This window comes from Ptiloglossa arizonensis, chromosome 4 (assembly GCF_051014685.1).
Source record: "Ptiloglossa arizonensis isolate GNS036 chromosome 4, iyPtiAriz1_principal, whole genome shotgun sequence".
In the NCBI taxonomy this organism is placed as follows: Eukaryota; Metazoa; Arthropoda; class Insecta; order Hymenoptera; family Colletidae; genus Ptiloglossa; species Ptiloglossa arizonensis.
Window position 1 is genome coordinate 22,810,291 of NC_135051.1, and position 26,016 is coordinate 22,836,306.

Sequence of the window (26,016 nt, forward strand, 5' to 3'; positions counted from 1 at the left end):
ACCAGCTCGCCAGAATAGAACAGACGACGCGACATCGAGCCATCCAGTCGCGGAGGCCGCATATTTACACGCAGAGGCTCGTTAATGCGACACTAGCGCGACCATGGCCGCCCCGTGCGAATGGGGCTTAACGCGGACGCCGAGACTGGAATGAAACAGGAAGCAGGCGTTTCCATGGACACGGCCGTATTGGCTTAGGATCGGCTTTCCTCCAGCTGCATTTTCATACCTCGCTGTATGCTTTGTCACGAACGAATGCGAATTGCGACAGTATATGCGATCGGTGTACAGTCGAACCGTCTGCCGAAGCCTGACAAATCAAAAAGTCTCGGATTAATTAGGCAGGCGGACATAAAAGAGAGATTGGAGTGCCGATGTTCTAAGCCACGAACTGAAATTGAAGGATTTATTAAAAAAATTAAATTCGTCAATATTATAAATAAAGAAACGACGATTTAATCAGTCGTGACATTTATAACAATACTTCGAACGTCTTGTTTGGAGTCGTGTTTGGAAAAGAAACGAAATAGTAACCCAAGGGCAAAACAATGAAAACTATAAATTTGAAGGAAGAGTGAAAGCAGAGAATAATATTGTTGAGACGATAGAACAATTAGAAATTTGTAAGATAAATTGAAGAATGAAATATTATGTGAAACTTTGCTACTTTGCGGTTTAATTATTGTCTTTTATTGTAAAACGATATTCGAACAATTGTAGTATTTCAATCCATCGACAGTAGCGTGGCTAAAATCGAGTGGCTGCTCGAGATAATTAGAAGACTATCCCCACCACGTTGCTTACCCACCCCCACCAGTTTATCTTTCGTCTGTTTACGCAAACCTGGAGACACATGACCTATGTATCTCGCAAAGAAGCAAACCAAGGTAGTGTAAACGTACAAATATTGTCGTAATTAACAGTTGTAGAAGCGACCTTAAACAGCCACTACATTTTGATGACTACCTATAGCAATCTCAGGAGGGAACTCCTTGACTTCTCGCAATTGAGCGGAAGTTCTCCCCAATTCACTTTTGTTTTCGTAATAAGAATCCTGCGATCGAGTTCAGATTGCACTTAGATTTGATTGAGATTCGATCGAGATTAATTGAGATTACAGTGAGATTGGATTGAGATTAGATCGAGATCAAATTAAGATGAAATTTAGTTTAAATATACAAGTACGGTACACCTGCCTCTCAAAAGGAAACTGATTAACACGGTGTAAAAGTATAAACCCTGTTGCAACCAACCATCGAAAGAGTGACCTTGAACAGCCATTAAATTTTATTCCAACTGTAGCAGACCCAGAAACTTCTTCGTTTCTCACAATTGGACGGAGGTATTCTGCTGTACTCCATTGTCCCCGCAATAAGTATTCCACGGTCAGAACGAAGTAACTCGCAGCAAGGCTCGAATTACTCTGGAAAGGGATAGTTGTACAAAATCGGCATCGCAGTGAACGCGTTAATCGGCTTTCGACCAACCGGATGTTTGCGTCGGTTCAGTGGCTCGAGGGTAAATGTTTTCCCCCTTAAGACAGCGGCTCGAAGAAGAGGGGGGGAGTCGCTCTGCTCACAGGCTGCTCTCTCTCCAGGCGCCTTTGTGCAGAAATGTCCCTTTGTTCTGGTGTTCGTGCGATGCAACGAAGTTCAAAAGGGGGATTCCCGCGATTCGCCGGCCGATTCATTGTGCCCGGAATAATTTCGCCGTGAAGACGCTCCGATTCATCCGGGCGGTCCTGGCGTCCCGTTGATACGGAATTTATATTTCACGCGCGGGCGTCCGCGGTCTCCGATGTTCCATCAACTCCCATTAATTCCGAAATTTATCTCACCGCGATTGTCTGGAACGTATTCCTCGTAACATGCTCCACGGGCACCTTTTAACGAGGAGTACCACTCCTAACCTAACCGCTGCTGGTATTTAGAAATTTTCTCCAACCACCCGAACCCACCAACACAAACGTTTCATACACACGTTAAAAATACATACTTTGAACAATATTCCGGCCAATTTTTGTCAAAAAATATTCACGCACATGGAAAATATACGCGTTTTCCCCTAACCGCGTTATCCGAATTTTCTGATCGCACTGTAAGATGGATATCTCGGCTCCTAGTGGTCCAAATCGAACAAAATTAGAGTCTTTCGAAACTGGACGAACGTTGCCACCATTGTAACTAAGGATTTAAAAAAAAATGACACGTTTCGAAACGACGATGTGAGGAAAAAATGAAATTTTACATGAAAACGTAAGTTGGACACCGCAGTTGGTGTCGTTCATTCTTTCCCTCAGGACACTGGTCGCTCATTTTCGAATGCTTTCAGTGGTAAACGCGAAGTATGCTTCGTGAAAACGATATTTCAACAAAAGGTGTTCTCGAGCTTTCTTTACGCGCTCTCAGAAATTTCCCCATCCGCGGCTTCCCATTTCCTTTTTCTTTTTTTTTCTTTTTAAACATTTCTCTTCCTTCTATTGCACTCCAGATTTACTCTTCTTAATATTGACGCATGTTTTTTTTAAATTATTCGACGCGTATCATCCCCTCCCTTCTTTCTCTCTCTCTCTCTCTCTCTCTCTCTCTCTCTCTCTCTCTCTCTCTCTCTCTCTTTTTTCCATCCTCTTTGAACGTTTGATGCCGGAACTCGTATAAAACGTTCGCAATATTTTAGGCGAATTGTCGAGGGTACTTATTCAGTATTGCGCAGCACACGGTGAAATATTCCGGCTGTGTTGTTAGAAGCATTTCGGAATGTTCGTGCCAGGTACTTGACGTTGCGCTAGTTTTAATCGTATCTGTTTTCCAGCTGGTACCGCGGAAGACCCCGTGCTCGCAACACCGAATATTACGATTCACTCGAGAGTTGAAAATTGTCGCGACAGTGATGAGAACTTCAATTGGAAACTGCTGGATTTATGCATCAGTGAGCTACCACCCTCTGTCGAGATACCTACAATAATCCGAACTGTGGGTCTCGATTTTTACTCGAACGTCGATTATTTGCTCGCAGCCCTGAGAAATTAATCATCAATGCAAATAATAAAACGTGACAGAAATATTTTTGTTTCTTTTTTTTTGTAACAAAATTTTTAACCTTTACTTCAAAGTTTACACGTGATACAACTTTGTCTCTTTATCCAATCAGTTTTTTAACCTTGAGCTTCCAAGGTTAACGTTTTTTTTCGGTGCTCTCGAGATCAAAGTTTGCTTTCCCTGAAAGCTGGAATGCTTTTTCACTTTTAGATTCTACAATTAGTATTTAAATTTTCGAGATGACAGTTCTCGAGCTTCCAAGATCGAGTCATTGTTTTTTTACCCTGAAATTCAAAGATTGGATACTTCTCGTGACCTCGAGTTCCCAAAATCAAAGCTTCTACCCTTAAACGCTCAAAGTAAGAGCTTTTGTTCCTCGAATGTTCGAAATCGAAATCACTGCTTCACTTTGATTGAAATTCCCACATAACTGAACCGTCACTACGCAAGTTCGAAGCTTTCGAAGTGGTAGTTTCGTCGCTGTGAGCTTTCAGGGCCCAAGTTTCTTCACTTTATACACTTGAGGCCTCCAGATGCGATCAACCCGGAGCTTTCAACGCACAAAAACGTAAAATTTGAGCTCTTCGCATTTGAAAACGTCCCCTCCACGTTTTCTACTTCCCGAGTCGTTCGTTTCGAGCTTTCGAAATCCGAAATTATTCTCAGCGCTGGACTGCTTGCATCTCTCGCGGAGCTTTTTTGCTTTTTTTTTTCAAGGTCGAAGTAAAATTGCACGATAATCACCGACGTATCGAAACTTTTGCTCGTCGAGACTTTTACTCGACTACTTGCTTAAGAAAGACCGATCACTTTTCGTTCTGGAAAGGGTGTCATTCACTTCGACAAGTAGTTAACAAGATCCAGTTTCGCGTTGATCCATCGTAAAACGAAACGATTGACGACGGATCACGATCTCACGGAAGAGAACCTAGGTCCCTACACGTCGTCCAATCATCGTCGACTCAATTTATTCTGATCCCCGTATCGAAACGTTCCACGACCCTTTGTCCCCATAGCTGCTTAACCCTACCCCCGAGTCGCTACTTAATACCGGATCTATCGTGGAAACGACTCTCTGTCGTCGTCTCCGATGACGCAAAACGGAGCGGAGCTCAAATTAGATTTTACATCCATTTTCGTGAAACACAAAAACCCCCGTGAACTGTGTCACGCCGCATTCATAACCTGTCCCGCGAGATGAGCTCGCACGCAAAAACGATACTCTCAAGTGATGGGGAGAGTATCACGTGGAGGGAAGGAGGGAGGTGAATATTAGTAAAAACTGTTAATAAATTGCTTAAACTTCGCGGAACACATCGCAGGAATTTATGTCGGAACCCCCAGATGATAATTGTCTTAAGGAGCGCCATTTTTTACTCCTCGATGAGCTGCAGAACCAGTTCACATGATACACGTGGTGCGCCAATAATTTCGGTACAGTGCGTGTCTGACGAGAAACGACACTTACTGTATGATTTAATGTTTGAGTAAGTGCAGAGAAGAATTGAGTAAAAAAAGATACTAAACTCTTCGATCTTCTGTACAATAATTAAAAACCCATAAATACTAATTCTTTACCCTGAAAATTATCATTGAGAAACATTACTTACCATATGACTTAATGTTTACTTAATGATATGACTAAAGTGCAGAGAAAAAAAAATTAGTAAAGAAAATATAAAAATCTTCAACCTACTTTCTAAATCACCATGCGCAACAGTATCGCCAATAAAGATAATATAATGGTCGCATAATAATTTCCACGATAATTTGTTCCGGTCTGGGAGAAACGATCGCCAAAGAAAATGGCGGACGCGAGAGAGAAGTTTCCGCACGCGGATGATCCGCACGGTCGAGAAGAACGTCTCGGGGACGCGCGCGTCCGCCCCGTGGAATTAGTTTCGTTCCAAGAAAAATGAGCGCCATTCTCCCGAGATGTCGAGGAAGAACGCGTAAAATGTCGATCGATAACCGAGCACGTCCAACCGGAGCAGTCATCCTTCGAATAGGATCATAATCGAACAATTGAAACTTCGGGTCGAGTAATTTCCGAAATAATCACCGGGCGGATTTCGTGCCCGCGATTATATTCGATATTTCAATTATCGGCCTAATTGGAGATACCTAATTAGAGGAAGCCGACAATACGTCAAATAAATGAAGCCGAACAAGCGATTCGCGCAACACCTCGGTTATAGTTTCTGAAGACTACTTCCGGAAGTTTCGATGAAGTCAATGGTTGTATCGACGTCCCTCGAATATCGAATTCTATTAGGCGACACCATCTTGTGGAAATGTACAACGAATTGCTCGAATAAACATTTTAACGAGTGTGCAATTTTTCGCGATGCATTTGAAAATTTAAATGCATCGCGGTCGCAGAACTGCAGTATATTTATCGCGATGTATTTCTCGGCCAGTATTGCATTTTTGTAACGTACTTTTATCAATTTTAATTTTTTTACTTAAACGACATCTACTTATAAGACCGATTGAAATTTTTTTTTATCAATTTTTCGTGTCTCCTTTCGCGAGAAGCATTTCAAAGAACATTGAAATCGAGAAGAATTTTGTTTCGATAGTGTAACGAGTTTTTTAATACACTGCTTCGGTGATCTTATTCATTATGTCACCACACTAGGGTAAACGAAGCCAGAGACGATCGTGGGGAAAAACCGAATGAAAAACCACTAAACAAGCAAAACGCGGGATATTAACGAGAAAATTCGTAAACGATAATTAATGCGAAAGTGTCGCGGCAAATCGGGCCATTTAATTGAATCGCACTCGAATATGAAACCGGAATTCGGTCCGGTTACACTGCGAAATAATATTAAATATTCATTACAAAATAATAGGAACACGCCAGAACGTGTAGCGCGGACAGTACATACGACGATGCTCGACAAGCTATGTGTGTGCACCGTGAACGAGAATATCGATACACGTTTCGGTTTGGGGTAGAGTAGAGGGTAGGGGGAAGGGCGTAATTTAATAATAACATTAACGCTTTAAAGCCGAATACCCAATGTCGCATCGCGGCTGTACAACCGAATTTGCAGAACTTTGAACTTCGGCCAGTATTAATTTTCTCGCGGCTAATTAAACTGTTGGAAAATGAGATGTCCTCGTTACAATAACCGCGGACTGTACTATAATACGTGAGACAAAACAAGAATTCAGGATTCCGGACCAAGATGGAGGTTATAGTGCGTTTAAAAGGATTCGAAGAATATAATTATTATTCGAGAATTATTTTCGAGTGGAAAAAAAACAGTGGGGAAAAAGTTTCGAGTACATGTTATTCGTTGTTTAAAAAAGATTAAAAGTAGGGAAAAATTTCATTCACGAAAAAAAAAGAAATAATAATTATGATCGTCTGTTTCTCATCTGTTTTTTTACTGTTTCTGAAAAAAGTAGTCGAAATCTTGGTGCCTATTTTTAATAATTCTCGGGCGGAGGGACTCACAGTAATTTTTATTGAAAAATACAGAGGAGGGAACGGTGAATAATGAGAGGCCAATTCTCGCGTTATTCTTAGTAATTTCCAAGAATAATAACGCGCGTAATATTCGAGCGGTTCTCTATAAAATGGAATCGTCGATTAGGATCGAAACTAGTTTGTACTGGGATCGATCGAAGGCAATTTTCTATGGATCGTTAAACACCGTGGACACGTACAGTGTTGTTAAATAACAACGATCAATTCGAAAGTATCGACGCTCCGTTGGAAATAAACTTTTCCAAACATTCCCCCCTATGCACGTTCCTTCCAGGCGACACGAAGCCAGTGAAATGGTAAAAATTATCGTAGCTCACGAGAACAGGGAAACTTATCATCCGGGCTTATCTGGGGTCGAGTCTCGTGCGTTCGCACGGCAAGAGTAAAAACGAGTGGAAAAAAGGGGGGAAAGAAAGAAAAAAAAAAAAGCTGATAGAAGAAAAAGAGGAAAGCAATAAATAGGAATGGAAAAAAAGAGGGGTAAAGGAAAAAAATGATACAAAAAAATGATGAAAGAAATAAAGAGTAGTGGTAAAAGGGGGAAAAGAAAAAAAATTATATAAAAAAAAGGGGAAAAGAAATGAAGACAGAATGGAAAAAGGGTGGGGGAAGAAAAGAAAAAAAATGATAGAAAAAAAAGAGAAGTGGAAAAAAGAAGGAAAAGAAAGAAAAAAGAACGATAGAAAAAAAAGAGGAAGGAAATAAAGAAAAGTAGACAAAGAGGAGGAAATAAAGAAAAAAAGTGATAGGAAAAAAGATAGAAAAAAAATAAGCCAGCGTGTATCGAACATTGGCTCTCCGTAGGACGCGGGATCTGATCCTCTTCAAATGATATTTGCGCTTCCGGGTATTTCCCTGCTCTGACATGGCCACGATACGTGCAATCGGATTTAAAACGATAGTAAAGCTTTCCAGCCCGTGGAAACGCGCGGTTATTGCACGTATCCGCGCATAAACCGACCGGTCGGTTTTTCCGTGGCGTTCGCGTGTCGTTCTCGATGCACTTTGTCGCGCGATCCGATCCTTGTCAGCAATTTACTTGTCCGTTTTCGTGGCCAACAGTCGAGTTCCTTTGATACGTCGCGGGAGTCTGAAAAGGCTCTTTTTTCGTGAGGAATAAAGAAACAATTGAACGATATTGGTCGTGGGAGTTTATCTCTGGAACGTCTGAAATTTGAAAATTACAAAGTAGAGGAAATTCACGGTTCTATTGTTCTTGCACCAAACGTGTATTTTTTTGTGTGAAATATTTTGTTAAGCAGTGTACCCAGTGAGTAGGTTATTCGCGAAATTTGGTAAGAGATAAGAAACTGTGAAAATTGTGTGTCGTTCGAGCGATTAAAATATTATTTATCGTAAACGAATAATTGTTTTTTCATGAATCATTCTTTGAAATAATAATTAACGAAATTTGTGGTGATCTAATACACGATGGACTGAATTCGGTTTCGAAGCTTTCTACAATTCCATTACATTTGTTCTAAAAGTGTAAGTTTGTTTAGTACTTTGTATTATATTGAAATAAAGAATAAAATATCTCTTGAATTGTTGATCTTTTGATGATCTTGCCTCGTATATTTCGTGCACAGGCCCCATGGAACCCATTCGTGCAAAAAGTATCACACGTCACTATTTGAAAAGAAAAAATGCAACTGCACTCTATAAGTGTACTGATGCACTTGGAAAGAAATCGTATAAAACAACTGTCGTCAAAATGTTTCTATTATTTAACGGCACTCTACTGTATTTTATGAATATTATAAATTTTCAGGAAACATATTTTATTCTTTTTAGTCTTTAAACAAACAATGTTTTACATACTTTTTTGTAAAGACATTCCTACTATTTAGCTACTTATTATTTAGTGCTAGTTCTTATACATTTGACCCTGTATTTTTAGATCGTACAAAATTTCTTCCAATGATTTCTTACGATTTTTTTTTTTACCTGAGAACTTTTTATAACCTGCAGATTCAGCTACTTTTATTATTTAATTTTATTACGGTTGAAATCGTGGACGAAATATTTTCTCTTTAGAAGGATAAAATAAAATTCATGCAGCCAGAGGGTGCTCGATTCGATTACGTAAAACGCGAGCCTGGTCCTTCCTTGGAACTCGAAATTTCGTAAAATGGCGGCACAAGATTCGCTCAACGTTCCTTGCGTCCCGTTTCGAAGCAAAAAAATCTTCGAGCACGTTCCGGGACAAAGGTAACGCTCATTCGCCAAGATTAGGACTTCGAATTCCGTGCAACCGGAAGTCCCGTGAAACTTTAAAAACTTGTTGATCTCATCGAAGTTGCGGAAGTTCGTTGAATTTTGAACTCACCTTGCGCATCGGGAACTTCCAACAACCTGCTGAACTATCTTGTCGCGAATGGTGCTACTTGGCTGCAATTGCCATCATTTAATAAATTCTATAGTCGTAGGGAGCACTTACTGAAACAAGCGTCTCCGTGGGTTTAACCAGTACTGTGAACTTCGCGAAAACGGAAGCAAGTCGATCTCCATGACCGTGAAAGAAATTATCGTTAAACGAAGACAGGAACAGTTGGTCGCCGTAGTTGTTGATTTTTTATTATCAATTTCAACTGCTATAACTTCTTAAAAAATAGTCGTAAATTAATGTTCATGAGGCCATTTTAAAGGTGAAACCCTCCACTACTCCTTTGTAATTGCCTATAATTTCCCCATGAATTAATTGAAATTTTAAATGTCCAGCCCACAAACGGTTAACTCGGTAAACAAATTAAACCACGTCCTCGTTATCCACGATCTTTTCGATTAATTTTCCATGATGAAAAGCAGTACGTTCGGGGAAAATTACGAAGGGTAGCTTGTTCCGGCAGGGTCAAGATCTCACCTCTGGAACCACCCCTACGTGGACACCTAGCGTCGCGTCGCGTTAATCACGACACCGTTTCGAGCCGATAAAATCCTACGAGAGGGTTCGAAGGCCTAGTCACTCTCCCTTTCTCTCTCTCTCTCTCTCTCTCTCTCTCTCCCCCCCCCCCCCCCCCCTCATCACTGATATTATCGATTCCAAACGGCGCGGTGTGCCTCTGGTTGCCGCGCGACAGCCGTTTACGTACACGTTTCCCGCGGTATGACAAACAGCATGACGCCAGCGACGCGTGCACCGTCCCCACGATATAATACACGCGCACCGCTGATACGTCGCGAAACGTCACGGTGGCTTTCCGTGCGTCCCGGCGCCGCTCGAAAGGGGTCGGGATGTCCGCGCAACGTCGCGTAGAATTACGTCGGGGCACCATTCCATGTGGAAAAACTGTGGCTCCCCGGAGGAAAATAGATCTTCGACCGATCTCTCTTTCGTTCGACGTTACCGGTGAACGTTGGTATTTCTCGTGACCTCCGCGCACTCAAATATTTTAAATGTGCTGAAATGGCGGGAAAGGGCGATCGTCTCGATGACGTCTAACGGAATTCGTTCGCGAACGTTAATTGCTCGATTCCCGGGAGAACTTGCGAAAATATTCGATAACTCGTTCGATATGTCCGTACCGCGCCTTCGTAAATTGTCACGGTGATAAATACAACGAAACGGGAATATTTTGAGCGCGGTTATTGTTTCATTTTTTTCTTTTTTCATTCGAACGTTGGTTTCTATCCGTTAGTGATTTATAACCGTGGTATCGCGGGCTGGTTTTATGTATAAGTGCGGGATGAATAAATGTATCGTTGGAAGATACGTGAACTTGCTTAATTTCGAATCGTTAGAACGATGTATCAACAGATATCTAAGTCTCGTAGTCGTTGAGTAATTCTTGTAATTCTGATGTTTCTACTTGTTTCTAATTTGCGACTATTCTATAGGATGGTGTGTAATATTTTATAGTAAAGGTTTAGGACGAAGGAACATATTAATGGAGAATATACATTCTTCCTCAGTTTTGAATTATCACGGAAAATTGACAGACACGAATATTTAAGGTGCAGTGATTGTACAAATTTGTTCAAGTCTGACGTCGTTAGAAAATGGAAAAATTTAAAATGTTTTGGCGGCTCTATCTAGTGAGTAGGAAAAGGAGTGGAGAGAGCGTTTCATCCCGGGCCTGCTAGTGGACTCGTCCGTAAGGCATCCTAGCAGGCCCCGCCTTATACGCCGGGACATTGGAAGATCGGTATGGGATCGTATATATACCGATCGGAGCAGGTACGGGAACTTGCGGGAAACGGTTGGTGGTGAGTTTCCCTCTGATGGCAAGCGTGGGTAGCGCCGCCACAATGTCATCATTTATTCACTGATTTTCCACTCTAGTATTAAATATTTTACAGTACGTTTTTATGTACAGTTTTATGTACAGTTTCGTTTCAAGATGAAAAAGTAAATCACCGAAAACTCTAACAAATATTCTACGAACCAACGAAAGTATAAATATATGTTAAAAACACGAAGAAATATAAGAGACACTCTGTTGATTTAAAGTTAACGATATAACGCGTAAATGCGCAGAAAAGTGTTGCATTGTTTTTCATTTTTTTTTACCTCGTGTGTTTCCATAATTTTCCACAATAACCCGTCACATTTTTCCGCGATGTTTTTCCATTCTGAAGAATAGCTCCGCACCGTGGTCGAAACATCGAGCGTTAATAACTTTCGCTCCGATGGTCACCGAATTATTTCGATGTTTCCATTTTGCTCGAATCGAATAAAACTTCAAATTAACACGGACTCGTGACACGTATTAATCTTCTGGCGGTGTTACCGCACGTCACATCCGGAGAATTTAATTCCGTAACGAAAATTTCATTTCGTTAAATCCTCCTCTGCCTCGTGTAAAAACTCAGCATCGCGATACACGTTCGTTCATTGTTCCCGATTTCGCTTTGTATCGAGCGTAACAAAATTTCTGAATTTATTCGTGCATTATCCTGAAATGTACGCGTATTGAAATTTGTCTCAGTTCGATGTATACATATGTATATAGTTTTTTCTTTTTTTTTTTCTATTAATTTAGATCATTCACACACGCGCACGCGCGAGAGAGAGAGGGAGAAAGCTCCGAGCGATACGCAAACGCGAGCTTTGCGGCGCTAGCAGAATTGTATTGTATTACGAGTGAAAGCTGATCGTTCGCGTGCGGGCTGTCGCGATGGAATTATTTTGCAACGGAGAGTTTCGCGCTCGTAGTTGTACAATTCATACGCGGGAGAATTATTTGACGATTTCATAAAGGTTTCCTGATACAACCACGGATATTTTAATGAGATTATTTTGCACCGAACTTTGCAACACCGGAGTGGGTAAATTTACAATTCTATGCCACCGGAATACTAATAATTACGTGGCCACCGTTGTCGAATTAATCTCGCGATTTACATTTCTTTATTTGTTTTTAGTTTTTTAAGGTTTTCAAGCAACCACCAGAGAGGAGAGCTTTTTGTTTTTCTTTTAATTTATAACTTACTTCGCGTTAACTCTGTTTTTACACTTTTCGTATTAGGTGTGTCTCTCTCTCTCTCTCTTTATATATACGTGCTTTATTATTATGTAGTTTATTGAGCGTGGTTAGCGAATTGTCGTGGTTAAAAATATTACTCGGTACACTTCCCTCGTATTTATTTATTGGTCAGAAACACAACTCAAAGTTTCTCCTGATTTGGGGTAACAATCTGCTGAACCAAATATTCCTACATAAAGTTTAAAAAAAATCTGTGTTTTATTTGCTGCGGTACACATTGAACTTTGAAAAAATATTATTCGTTGGACGTTCACAATATTTATTCATTCCTAGAGAACACGATCCAATGCTTCGTGCTCTATTTTGGAATAATATTCTTCTGAGCCAAATATTTTCACAAAAGATAAACAAAAATATTTTCTCTAGAAAAATATTCCTTACACTTTCATAGTATTAATTTACCAATCGGACAAGAATTCATTGTCTCACTCTATACATAATACTTTCGCAAACCGAATATTCCCACATACAAGGTGATCCTTCGTTCTTGGACCTTAAATAACAATTTACCGCACCGATGAACAAAAAAAACCTGTCTCAACCTCAGAATGAATATTCACAATCTAAAATTAACCACTCCTCCACCAAAAACGTCGCGAACAACCGAACAATACACCCACCTCGGTATTGCGTTTGTCCGCGCGGGAATACCTCGAAACAAGTTCGAGTAACAGTAAAGCGATGCGTCTGGGGATCCGTGCGATCGTATTTCACTTCGCGAAGAACAAATTCGAAGAATTTCGATCCGCGATCGACTTCAGTTGCGTTTTACCGACCGAAAATCCGACGAAAAAATCGTGCCAGTGATGGACGTCGGTCCAATAATATTTACCTCGATATAACGCCATTCCGATGAATGCCGTTGGTTGGTTGAACGCTCGCGAAAAGGAAAAGGAGCAATGGTGTCGTAGTGGCCGTCTTGAAAATCGACGCGGAATAAGGTCGACATTGGTGTCGTCGCCGGGGAGACGAAAAGAGGGAGTAGGAGGGGGAAGAGGGGCGCCAATTTCCGCGGCGAATGTTTCGAATTTCCTTTTACCCGGTGGAATTGCGCTCGAACACCTGTACTCGCGGGAAGCACGTAAGGCACGGGGGTAGGATCATCTAATTTCGCGAGAAGAGATTCCCACTGTGGGGGTGTGGCGCAGGGTGGTCTGACGAGATATCCGCGTATTTGGGAAGTTTATGGGCTGTGCACAGGGTGTTCCGACAAAGAGCATCCGGGAAACATTTTCGGTTTTGACGGAAAGTTCCCAGGTGGGATTAAAGTGGTAGTATTTTTTTGATCGAGTCGAGCTTAGGGTGAGGGATGAAATCGGTAACTACGAGTGTTCGAGAGTGGTGAGTATGCGTAAAGAGTGGTCAGTATTTTTATTCGAGGTTATAAATTATCGATAAGTACCTAAAGAAAGTAAATATAGTGAGTAATTGAACGTAACATGTTGTTACAAATTATTTTCTTTCGATGAGTCAGTACAATTAGTTTAGATGCAGTTGTATAACGAAGAAAATAGAAAGAAATGATGTACAGGAGAAACGTATGGTTTGTAAAAGGGCGAAAATATATTTGTATAAATGAAACAAATTCGCGACGATTGAGAAAATGATTCGAGTAGTCTGTTTTAAGTGGAACACCTTGTATACCGCTCGAATTTTGCCTTGAGACTCGTACGATAAATAATACACGGAGCAAAGGTTGATTTCTAACGCTTAATTTTGAAATTGCAGCTGGTCTGTATTTTGATGCTGAATTATTGACCCGTACTACTTGGTCTCGCGGAGACGGCCCCCGACTGATTTAGCACCGACTTGTACCACTGTACAGCAGTATCAATTTCAACTATTTAATAATAGAATCTGGAATCTTGGAGTCTCGTCATCGGGTCATTCGTCTTGGACCGTTGGAATTTAATTGCGGCTCTAAATATTGATCCGTTCTACTTGATCCGACTACTGGTGAACATAATATGGCAGTAATTGCTGTCTTACGCCACTTAATTCGTTAATGCGAGTACCTCCTGAAGAGATATGGATCTGCAACTACTTAATCTCGACGTTACAGCGTATCGTGACGCTAATTATCGCCTTATGCTACTTAATGTACCTATTATGAACACGAATGTGCCTACTAATTGTATAGCGATCAATGTTACTTAATTGCAACGTCATAGGCATTAAATTGTCCCCGTAATTGTGAACTTGTAGTACTCGATCCTCGTGTCACGATCCATACTAATTAACCTGGGTATCGAGGAGGCGAACACGGAAGCGAGGGGTGACTGACTACGCACCGTGCACTACTACTTCGTTTCACTCTTGCACGTTTTTATCACTTTCGTGGAAATGATAAAGCTTACAAAGGGAAACACAACGACGAAACGACATCTCTTAAGGCGATTAAAATTGTTCAAACCGTGCTAGAGTGTACTTATATTATTGCAACAATACGTAGACTAAAAATTGTTTTCGACGCATTCACTAGATATATAAAAGTACACATCTTTTGTTTTACTGGAAATCTTGATGCGTAGTTCGCTTAAATCGAAAATGTGAAATTATAAACTTGCAATAATTGAAACGTCGAAAAGACTGAAACACAAGCTATCTAAAAACTTGTTACAAATATATTAATTTATAACTGCAAAATACACCGATTCTTATACGTCCGTCATTTTCTTTACATCTATTCACATACTTAGTAATACGTTGTCAATATTATCCTCGCACAATAATATTCTTAATAATTACGATTAATAATTACAATATTCCCCGTAATACGTTCACCAATGCTTCTCAATATCTTTTTCCAAGCTGTCTCAGCCGTTCCATATTATACTCATAATTCTGGACTACCCTGTATATTCCTTTCGAACTGTCTACTTCTGCAACGAGCGCGAGTTGCTCGACAAACTCAGGACGAAGAACTTAAACTTAAATCGATAGAATTTTCTCGTGTAGCCGATACTCGGTACCGTAATAACGATGAAATCTAAACTCGGTCCGTGGTACCATGTCCTCGACAAGCTCATCTCACGGCGAATGAGAGAATTGGCGCGAAGTGAGCCCTGCCTCGAGACTCGGCGCGTTTAAAACCATTCGCGTAACAAACAACACGAGCGTTCATTCGGCCTAACGGCGACCGACAATGAGCTTTTGTTTCGGAGTTTGTGCCCATGTCGCTCCGGAGCACAATATCCATTTATTTCGAAGATAACAACGAACAGAAGAAGGACGTTTTCGGCGTCGCGGAGCATAGACTCTGAGAGTGCTCCTCTCTCGCGTGGCTGCTTGAAATACAGTCGATCTTTCAGATTTTATTCCTGGAAAAGTACGAGACTTATCGAATCGACATTTCTCGCATATGTCGATACATGTACTATCGACAATATCACGGCGATGTACCGTGGTCGTTCGTTAATTGAGAACGAAAAGTACAAGACTGTTATTCCGTGGTATTGTTATACGCGAGTTGCAGTTCGTTTTCCTCCGAAGTGGAAATAATCGAACCGGAAAATTAGGAGACACGGTACAATTATATTTTTGAGAGTTTTCGAAGCACCAGAAAAATTTGCCTACACGTTGTAACAATTTCAAGAGTATCGCTCGATTTTTGACAATTCGTAATCACCAGTTTGGAAGATGTCTGTTCTAAGAAAACGTTTAATTATTTTCTAATTGTGTAAAATTTGTATAAATGTCTGAAACATTTAATGAGGGTAACCTCAAAGTGAAATAGAAGTAATTTTCAGCTATTCTTTTTCAACGTGAAACCTTCATAAAATTTTTCATCGCACTGAGATATTAAAAACTTTTGTTGTATTAGAATTTATTAGTGCTCTCCGCTTAATATTTCACCCATTACTCCCAAAACATCATTTTTAAATATTATAATGATCTTCCAAATCATGTAAAATTTATCATCCATTGCTTTCGAAACGTAATTTTTGAATATTATAATGATTTCCAAATCGTGTAAAATTTATCATCCATTGCTTTCGACACGTAATTTTTAAATATTCTAATGATTTCCAAATCTTGCGGAACGATCCAAAGAAAGAGTCGACCGAGTTCGTGCACAGCCCGATACCGATGAAACATTAACTAAGCGTTACAGGATAACGCCATACGGTATTCCAGGCCACCTAATCTCACGTGACCATGTGTTGCTGTGTTTCAGTACCTATATCGCACATCGTGGCGCTGGTCGGAGATCCCACGTATCTTCCCTGCGACATATCAACCACCCACGAAGGGGACTCGGTGCATCTTGTGCTCTGGTATCGCGAGGATCTCGGTACATCAGTTTACAGGTGAGATGCAAATCAATCTCCATGGCGCGCGGACACACGAGCGATCTGGCGACGCTCGTTTCTCTATCGGTCTCAATGACAGCTACGGTAAACAGACCGTCGACGCGATGCAAGATTAGTGGCCCGATTTCATCCAGGAAACCAACTTCCCGCCATGCGAGAATTTATTCCGCTCCGCGCGACCGATAATTCCGGTGACTTCGATGCCTGGACGAAACCGAGATTTTTCGCGATACACGTCGTTAGAGCAATCGCTGAAATTCTCATTCAGAGCTTTACAATTTTCTCGGGCATAATTTTAGTCCTTTCGGGGGGGAACGATATAACAATTAATAATAATTTCGTACACATTGAACGCGAAATACAAAATCGAGGTCGTTCCACATTCTCGAATATTGTCAACTGTAAATCGTGTAATTATAAACTTCGTTCAAACTTCACAATTACACGATTACGAACTTTACAAAAAATGAAAAATTTTACTCGATTTTACGAAAAGTGAAAAATTTTACGCGATTTTACGTGAAATGAAAAAATTACCACGTGTGTTCAGCACGTGTATGTGATTGGAAATTGTAAATCCTCGTAATTGAAATTGTATACGATGTTCCCGCTTTAAGTCTGACTTTCTCCGGATGGAAGAGTCGCATTTATCGAAAGGGAGCAACGTTTTCTGTGTTTTATTGCTCGTGAGAAGACACAGCGAAGGACGAAGAGAGACTGAGAGTCGCAACAATGACGTACTTGTTTAGAGTCACATTTAACGTGAGCTAGAAACAAATTTCACGATTTACGATAGAAGCAATTGCACTCGAGAAATCGGTGTATCGAAAATCTTTTTACTCGATATTACGGATACAATTTCCACATTTAACGTGAGGTTCTTTTTCACACTTATCGCGAAAACACTGTATCGCTTGATTTCTTTCGGAAACTGAAACGCTATTAAGGTTCAAATGTCATCTAAAAATGGTCGAAAAAACATACTGTTCCAACCATCGCAAATAGAACTAGTATCTTCGACGCGATTAGTGTTCGCGGATTCCTTTTTTATTCTAGCTTTAAACGCTTCTTCGTACACAGGTTTCCTTCACGCCGAGAGGCTCGTTCGTGCTGCCAGCGTTACTAGTAGGAGAATCTTGAAACGAACTGGTCGACGTTCGCATTTAAAATCCACTAATTCGTTCGTATTCCCTCGGGACTTTAATTTATTCACCGCTGCACTCGGGAAACGCTTCTGGTCGCTCGTTGGAACGACGTCGGTGGCGTTAATTAAAATAATTATGATAAAATTCGGGACCGCTTCTCGAGCCAGTCCCACGCGCCAGAAAATTGAAAAACAGTAGTCCTCACGTGGAAAATAATTTCATGGAAACGAGACGAATGCGATCATAAAGCAAACTCTAACCGCGGTTATACGGTGTGGTATAGTTTGTGATATAGTTACCTGATATGGTTTCAGGTATGGAAAAAGACGAAAGGAATGAAGATGAATCGTTTGGTGTGTTTACACCGAGTCCTTACGACAATTTAAAAATTCTATCTTTACGTCGACCATTTTGTCTGTGAGAAAGTAGTTTTATATTGTACTTAAGGTAACAACACAGCAAATTTACAAAACGAATCGTACGATGCAGACTTTCATTTATGTGTTCTACAATTTGGTGTTCAGTACAGATCAAAATGAATCACGAAAGGGATGCAACATGGCTCCAATGTTTGCATAAAGTGTTGAAAGCTCTAGCTCCTGAACCATGGCAGATAACAAGTTCAAATTTCGCGCGCAGCTTTATTTCACAGCCATCGCATAAATCTCCATCAACTTTGACAAACGAGAAGTATACAAGAAATTCTTTGAGCCGATGATTCTCGTTGTCATTCAAGTTTAGAATTATTTTTAACGAATTCTTTTCTCAACATCCGCGTTTTCCCGATATTCGTACATTGAAGTGAATGAAAGAAACACTCTGTATTCTGTCTGCTTCTCGATATTTAATTAGCCAATAAATGCTGGACATTTCGTGTCGCGGAAGATAAGCAAGAGATTGAAAACGTTTCTAATAAATATTCAATAACCTAACTCTATGTGCTTTACCTCTCTCAATATTTAATTTTTCAATAAATGCAAAACTTTTGCATCCCTGAAGATGACCAAGAGGCACGGGTCGAAAACATTTCAAATAAATATTCAATAACCGAACTCTACGTGCTCTACCTCTGTCAATATTTAATTTTTCCATAAATGCAGATGTTTCGCATCATTAAAGGTGACCAAGAGGTACGGGCTGAAAATGTTTCGAATAAATATTCAATGATCTAACTCTGTGTGTTCTACGTCTCTCGGTATTTAATTTTTCAATAAATGCAGATATTTTATGTCGCTGCTCTAAGGTACCCTTAAACGGATTTTAAGGTTCTAAGGTACTCTGAAGCGAATTTCGGGGATCTAAGGTACCTTGAACCGAATTTTAGAGTTCCAAAGAATCCTGAAAGAAGTTTCGGGGTTCACAGTTACTCCGAAATGTACTTCGGGGTTCTCTACTCACCAATACCATTTTGTTCGTAACTGACAGTGTTGTTCGAATATGTTCCAGTGTCGATGTAAGGGATCGACATTTCGAGATCGCCGATCGATGGTCGGACGACTCGGTGTTCTCGAATCGAGCGTACTTCATGCCGGACAAGCAACCAGCCGAGCTTGGCGTCAATGACATAAGGGAGGAAGACGCTGGCATCTACAGGTGTCGAGTCGATTTCCAAATCGGCCAGACACGCAACTCCAAAGTCAATTTAACGGTGATAGGTGAGTTAACACCCATAGTTTTGCATACCGTGTTGCTCGAACTCCCGTTATCGGGATCTCTGTACCGCGGGGCAGGATTTGTAAAACATGGCGCGGACCAGAGATGGGAAAAATTTTATTGGAATAATTGATGATGAACAGAGACACCGCGTAACGATTTATCCGCCACGTTTATTCCACCGAACCGTCACACGGATAAACTGATATTCGACCAACTTAAATTGTAATTTCACATTCAGATTGTAATTTTTATCGATCAAAGAACAGATGAAAGACTATTTGTCTCGTATCCCTTCGGAACTATATTCCAGTGATTAATTGTGTCTGAATTTTTTTTTTACTCGCACTAAAATTGTTTCAATATTGCAGTATCGTTTTGAAACATTCCGTATGTACACTATATAATAAATTTTATTCTCCCACACGAATGTATGTTTCGATTTTCACCGAAATATAGTTTATCACACTATGATCGATAATTGTACTCTTTTCTGTTACATATACTTAGTCACTATACGTTAACCTGTACACATAAATTGATCAAATTAATCGAGCAGCATTTAAATATTTAAACGGGAGCTTGAACGCGTTTTAATTGTTCTCGTCGAGCAAAAAGTATTTGTTTCGTCCAGCTCCTTGTGTTTCTCATTTCTAAAAGAATGGTTTCAAGGAAGGTTCACGTAGGAAGCGCAACCTTTTAAACGAGCAAAATTAAAATTACGTAGAAAATAGAGTAATTTCATTTCCGGTATTAACGGCGAGGGGTTGGAACAAATTTTTCGCCGGATATCAAAAAACAAATTGCGATATTTTCCACGTTGGAAAATATTTAACGTATTTCTCGGATCTTTTCTACTTTCGTCCATAAATACACTATAAATACTCAAATACTACATATATAATTATAATAATAATACAATATAATCGTACACTATCTTATTTTTTATTTATAATTCAAATACCGTACACCTGACAAATCGAATAAAATTAAAAGTGAAATACAAAATTAGCGCACCGTGTAAAAATTACAATACAATGCAAAAATAATTTTTTTCGCGAGCGGAGAGAAATTCTCTCCTTCCTCTGAAATGAATTTTTATCGTGTTAATAAATTCAGGATTCGGAAAAATTGTCAACCGGGCAGCGAGATAAATCGCAAGAGATCACCTCGACGAATCGACTTTCGAGCACGAGGCGGAAACGTTTTGGAAAAATGCCGCGAGATCGCAATCGGTGCCCGCTCGGCGCGGATACGCGCGCCTTTCGAGCGTTTTTACAGGCACGCAACGACACAGAATGAGAAAATATATCAAGATGAAAACTATGCCAGCTGGAAAGCGTCGAACAATGCAACGCGCCTACGTCGAGCGTTCCTGCGGGGCCGCGTGTGTTTTATCTGTTCGGTGCATCTCTGCGGTTGAAGTTTTTAACGGCTTCTCGTCGTCAGGTACAATTTATCCGCGAGGAATACACAAAGCGGGTCCCGCGCCGCGACGCGATTTCTCCGCGCGCGACGACGTCGAAATTACGCACGAATTTCTCCACGAACGAATTTTCCTCCCGTGCCACGAGCGAACCTAACGTTACACGAATCATATTCCCGTATGAGGTATTTATTTCCTCGAGTATTCCCGAGGTACCTACAAACCGTTGGGAATACACCACGCGAGTTTAGTTCAGTAGTCTTCGAAATTGCCATTGTCTGTCTATTGACACTCGTACCCACTTGTTTGGGTTGTTAACACGTGTTTGTTTTTCTTTTGGTAAATAAGCAAAACTAGTACGGACGAGACGTGTTTTTTAAAATTGCATCTTCGCTTCGTGAAACGAAAACTGGTGTCCATTTACATTCACGAATGTTCTTCTTTTGAATTTAACTCGCAATTGTACAATTTCCCGAAAATGTAGTTCATTGAGATGTTAGTTTAGGAAACGGCATTTTATGTTGTACGAGAGATTCCAGTGTATGTTGTAGTAGACGAAAGAATATATGGTATAAGTTTTGAATTATTTTCTTCCCTACTGTGTTTGGATTTAGTAACAAAGGGGACGAAAGAAGTATATTTCTAATTGATAAACATAAGAATTAATATCAGGAAGATGAAAGATAAGAATAATATCTTTCTTCTCTCCCACATTGTGTAGGTCAGATTTTGCGAGATATTTGTAATGTCAAATAAACAAATAAAAACACCATCTTTCCTTTAAATGATCCTCAACATTGTACCTGACACCCATTACATGATTTTGTGGCCAATTTATCAATGTTCGAGAAATCAACGGTACTCGATTCCCAAAATTAATGTTCCACCACTGCATAAGTGCCCGTGACAGTAGAACGAACCAGATTTCGATCGGACCCAGTACCCGGTCGTCGGACCAGTCATTGGACTATTCTACTGCCTCCAGCGCTTACCATCGAGGGAGGCGAAATTAAATTTATGAAACGCGGTCATTCGCAGTAGCGTGACGGGATATTCGAGAAAAAATTACGCGTTGTATCGTCGTACAATCTACATAATACCCCTCCCCCTCCCGCCCTCGAAATATTTATTTAATTCGTTTCTACTTTCGCAATTATTTTTCTTTTTTTTTCTCTCTCTTCGACGCCTCGGTTCATGAATTCTTCAGCACGATGGTGCACCGATTAAAAAAAAAATCCACGAATTATTCCACCGTCGTTCGTTTCAGCCATTTATTAATACTCACGCGTGTCTGTTTCGTTAAAAACGGTATTCACAAACAGCCGAGCGAACGGGTTAATTTTTTCCAATAGCAGCTGAGAACGAAAAAGCAATCATATTTACTCGCAGTTCCGTGATTTGGCATTCGTTGGAAATCGTAAACAAAATGGAGCGCCGTTTGTGTAACTAACAGTATTATTCGTCGATCGAGGTTCCATTATGAAAACGGAGGACTGCAAAAATTAAATTTCAAGCGTCGATTAGAGACGACGATTTACAACGGGGCTGAACGACGAGCTTTTTTTCAAAGAGGGGAATCAAGTGAAAAGAAGAGGGGTTGAAGGGGGAGAATACAAGCGCTTTCGACGATCGTTAAAACGAATACGTGTTATTTATAAACCACGCTGATCGAATTACAATAAGAGATATCGCGACACGTTCGTTTTGTATGTTAAATTTTTGTTAAAATTCAACCATCGGCATCGGGGGACGCGAGTGATCAAACCGGTGAGATTTCATTCGCGATAAGCCGCAGACTCAGTGTTACCAACCGTTGTAATTTTTAACCAGCCCTCCTGTGTAGCTTTAAATCACGCTTAAAATTATTAGTTGAAATGATCCCGTGGTATTAACGATATCACGGACGTCGCGCGACGCGATAATGCGTATTTTCGCTTTAACGATTTCGCTCGTTTCCCGCGATAAATAACCGTAACCGTTTACTTAATCGCCCCGATCCGATCGACGATGGGGACGGGGCCAAAAGTGTTCGCAAAATGAAAAATAAATTATCGAGTAACGCAACAAACTTCCGTGTTGCGAGAATATCGCTACCGAATCTTGATTAGCGAAGTTTCGATTGAACGTAATCGATGATAACCTTTGAAATATTTCGGAACGTTTCGTGATATTTAGTTTCGAACGATTAATATTAATTAGAGTACCTCTTGGAAGGGAACGTCTGTATTGTGAGCTGATCTGGGCAAAGGGTATTGGTATTGGATATTTTAATATTGAAGCTAGAATTTTTGCGAAAGTAAGTTAAAAATGGTGTTAGAAAGTTGTATATTGAAAGTTTACCGAATTATGCAATGATTGTACATGAATAAAAATCTGTGAGTTGTGTATAAATTTAAGTAATCTACGTACTCAATTTTTGTATAATTCCTTCTCCTTCTAAATAATATATAAATTAGAAACTGTAATTATTTTGTACAAATGTAATCAATTTAATGTACGTCTACTATGCAGATTAATTCAATTTTTCTTCGTCATATTATCTTTTATAATTTATCTTTTTCAACTTCGAGTAAATTTCTAAGATAGTGTCAAGATCTGAACCTAGTCAGTTTCGTGCAGTCGGTTGAATAGCATACCACATACTTCGTTCGCCATAGAACGTGTTTCCTTAATTAGAAAATTTTAATATAAAATATACACAGGGTGGGGCAAAAACTTCGCCGCCTCGAATATCTCCGTTGTTTTATAAAAAGAATCGCACTTGTAAAAGTGGTATTATTTTTGGAATCACGTGTAATCGTAAAACAGAATTTTGTCCAAAGCCATTTTTATACATTTTATTTGATACTTTTTTAAAAATGACAGTGAAAGTGAGTTTATCTTATCGCGGTAAGGTGTCCTCATCACCCCCCCCCCCTCCATAATGGTATCCCATACCAAGGTTACTCGAGAAAAGACAAAGACGCCCCGAGAAGTCACGATTCGCGCTTCGAGGCACCGTAAAACGCCTGTGACGCTTCAGGGGGATCAGATGAGGGGGATACAGTGGAGGGGGGAAGCAGAGCCAGCGCCGCGTCGTGGTGAATAAATGAAATACGAAAAGAACCCCGTCCCGTTAAAAAGAAATGGCCAAGTAGAGCCGGCATCAAGTGAAATCGGAACTTCGTAGATAAAAAGAAAAAAAAGGAAGACACGGTGCAAAATGGGTCAAGAGAGCCCCGTGGGAGGGGAGGGAGGGGAGGACCGATGAAAAATGAGCGAGAAGAGGAAGAGACACCGGCGAGCGGCAGTACCACCGTATAAATAGGGCAAAACAATTCCCGCGGCGACCGAGGGCGAAAGGTTAAGCGTACGAAAGGGGCGTGAGGAGAAACGGAGCCGGTGGGAGGGGCCTGGAGATACGTAACGGTGGGGGCAACGTTATAATGAAACGACGCGAGGTCCGTAGGAAAAAAAATTCAATTAACAATCCCGTTCAAGAGTTATGGAGATGCTGCCGGTCCGACCCGGGACCGGCTGCGAGTCGTTGTAACGTTCCAGGTTGCACGGGGGAATTTTTCCCGCGGGATAATTAGCTTCCCCCACCCCGACCACCCAGCCATTCGGTCCCGTTGGCCGTTTCACGCGATCATCCTTGTGCCCGACTCTACCTCCCGCTCTGGTACTCGCGTTGGTAAACCTTTTCTAGATGAACGCCAATTAACGTGCTTCCTACATCCCCCACCCCCACCCCCACCCCCTTCATGGTTCTTTTAAGAGGGGGAAGAGGAGATCGCCGGGTTGCACGACGTCCCTACGGGTTCGTTACTTTTCCGCGCTATTTTCCCGAAGAAGAGGGAAACGCGGGGCGTGTTCCCGGTCTCGACGACGACGCGTCGTTTCCAGCGCACGTACGCCTGGACCGGACGCCGCAATAGCGTACGGGAGGGGTGGTGGGGGGTTTTCCGGCGCCACCAGGGATTTTTCGGAGCGACGGCCAATGAGGCGTGGCCGCGGTAATTTCCGTCGGAAACGTTCGCGGGGTAAACGCGGACGTGAGTGGTAATAATTAGATCCGGTGGTGGTGGTGGTGGGAAGAGGGGCGCGCTCTCGGACGCGTTCCACCGCGGGGTACCCTAGGATCGTGTGTTATTCTGTGTGGTGGGGGCGCGACGCTTGTAAACACCGTCGTTCGCACGTAAGATTAAATTTTTACGGCAGTCGTTCGGTGTTTTTAATCGTCGGCAACACGCGCGAATGAAAATACTTCGCCGTATGCTCGTTTCGAAAAGTGGCACGGGAACAATTTTTGTTGTTAAGAAATTTTTTTTTATATGCTATATTTCGACGGGAAACCATTTAGAAAAGTTCGACGAGATTCCTCGTATAGTTTTGAAGATAGTTTGGGAAGGAAGCAATCGAAGTTATTCTAGGTAGGGGCACAACGCTTGTATCGCAAGTTGTTTGAAAAAGTGGGGAGGGGAAAAGAATTTTTATTGTTAAAAAACGTTTTCTGAAGGTTATCTTTTCAATGGAAAACCATTTAGAAAAGTTTGACAAGTTTCTTTGTATCACCAATAATTTCAAAATGGAAACAGGGGGAGGAAACTTTAAAGGGTAGTTTCTTAATTTTTAGGGGTGGGGAGGGGGGTCACTTGTGAACATTCCTTGTTAGAATCGACACGTTAGATAAAATTTACATCTACCGATGAATATTTACCAATAGTTATTTAAATCAATATTTTCTAACATGATGGAAGGGGGAGCACGTTTCTAGAGAATCTTAAAATTCAAGGGGGGACCCGAAAAAAAATTCGTCAGATAGAAAAGTATGCATAACTCGCACAACTATAACATTTTTTACTCTTCTTGAGGGGTGAGGGGGGGGGGGAGGATTTTTCAAAGACACCGATTTAAAAAATGTTTCAACTCACCCCAAATTGAAGAAATATCCGAGAACAAACGAATCGGTAAGAAAGCCAAGACAAACGTACACCACCGAGCAGAAACACTCCGGAAAGAGGATTCCGTCTGCGTAAAATTCTAAGGTGTACGGGAATCGTTGAACTAATAACAGTTGTTCAAGTTCGCCTATTACCAGCGGCGCGAGTACGCACGCTCGCCACAGCCGGTAAACTAATTACGCGGCGATGCTAAATTAATTTCCCTCCAAGATTCCGATCGTTGTTTCCGACCTTTGTCGCGAGCTTAAGCCGAAGGCCTCCTTTGTACACCTCCGAGATCCAAGTTGCGCGAACACTTCTCAAACTCTCCTTCTGTGCGACCAGCGTCTGTAGCACGCGCGCCCTTTGTGATCCGCCGTTTGTCCAAGTTCAAACGCTGTTGAACGCGAGCACATTGGAACGAACCGGTGCATACAACGCGGTCTGCTCCGAGGAGGAGGGACAGAGTGGGGATGAGGGGGATGTCGTCGAACGACGAACGCGAGAAATTCAAATCGAGGAGTCCTTTAG

The 26,016-nt window shown here is 41.1% G+C and overlaps 1 protein-coding gene across 3 annotated transcripts in view; it reads left to right on the forward strand.

The window, feature by feature from the left end:
* Window positions 1–26,016, forward strand: part of LOC143145887 (neural cell adhesion molecule 2) — a 416,497-nt gene that overhangs the window by 303,176 nt on the left and 87,305 nt on the right. For all 3 annotated transcript variants that reach the window (XM_076309675.1, XM_076309673.1, XM_076309674.1), the window contains 2 exons: window positions 16,204–16,336; window positions 18,931–19,139. In XM_076309675.1, coding sequence (XP_076165790.1) covers window positions 16,204–16,336; window positions 18,931–19,139 — 342 coding nt within the window. The remainder of the gene's footprint in view (window positions 1–16,203; window positions 16,337–18,930; window positions 19,140–26,016) is intronic.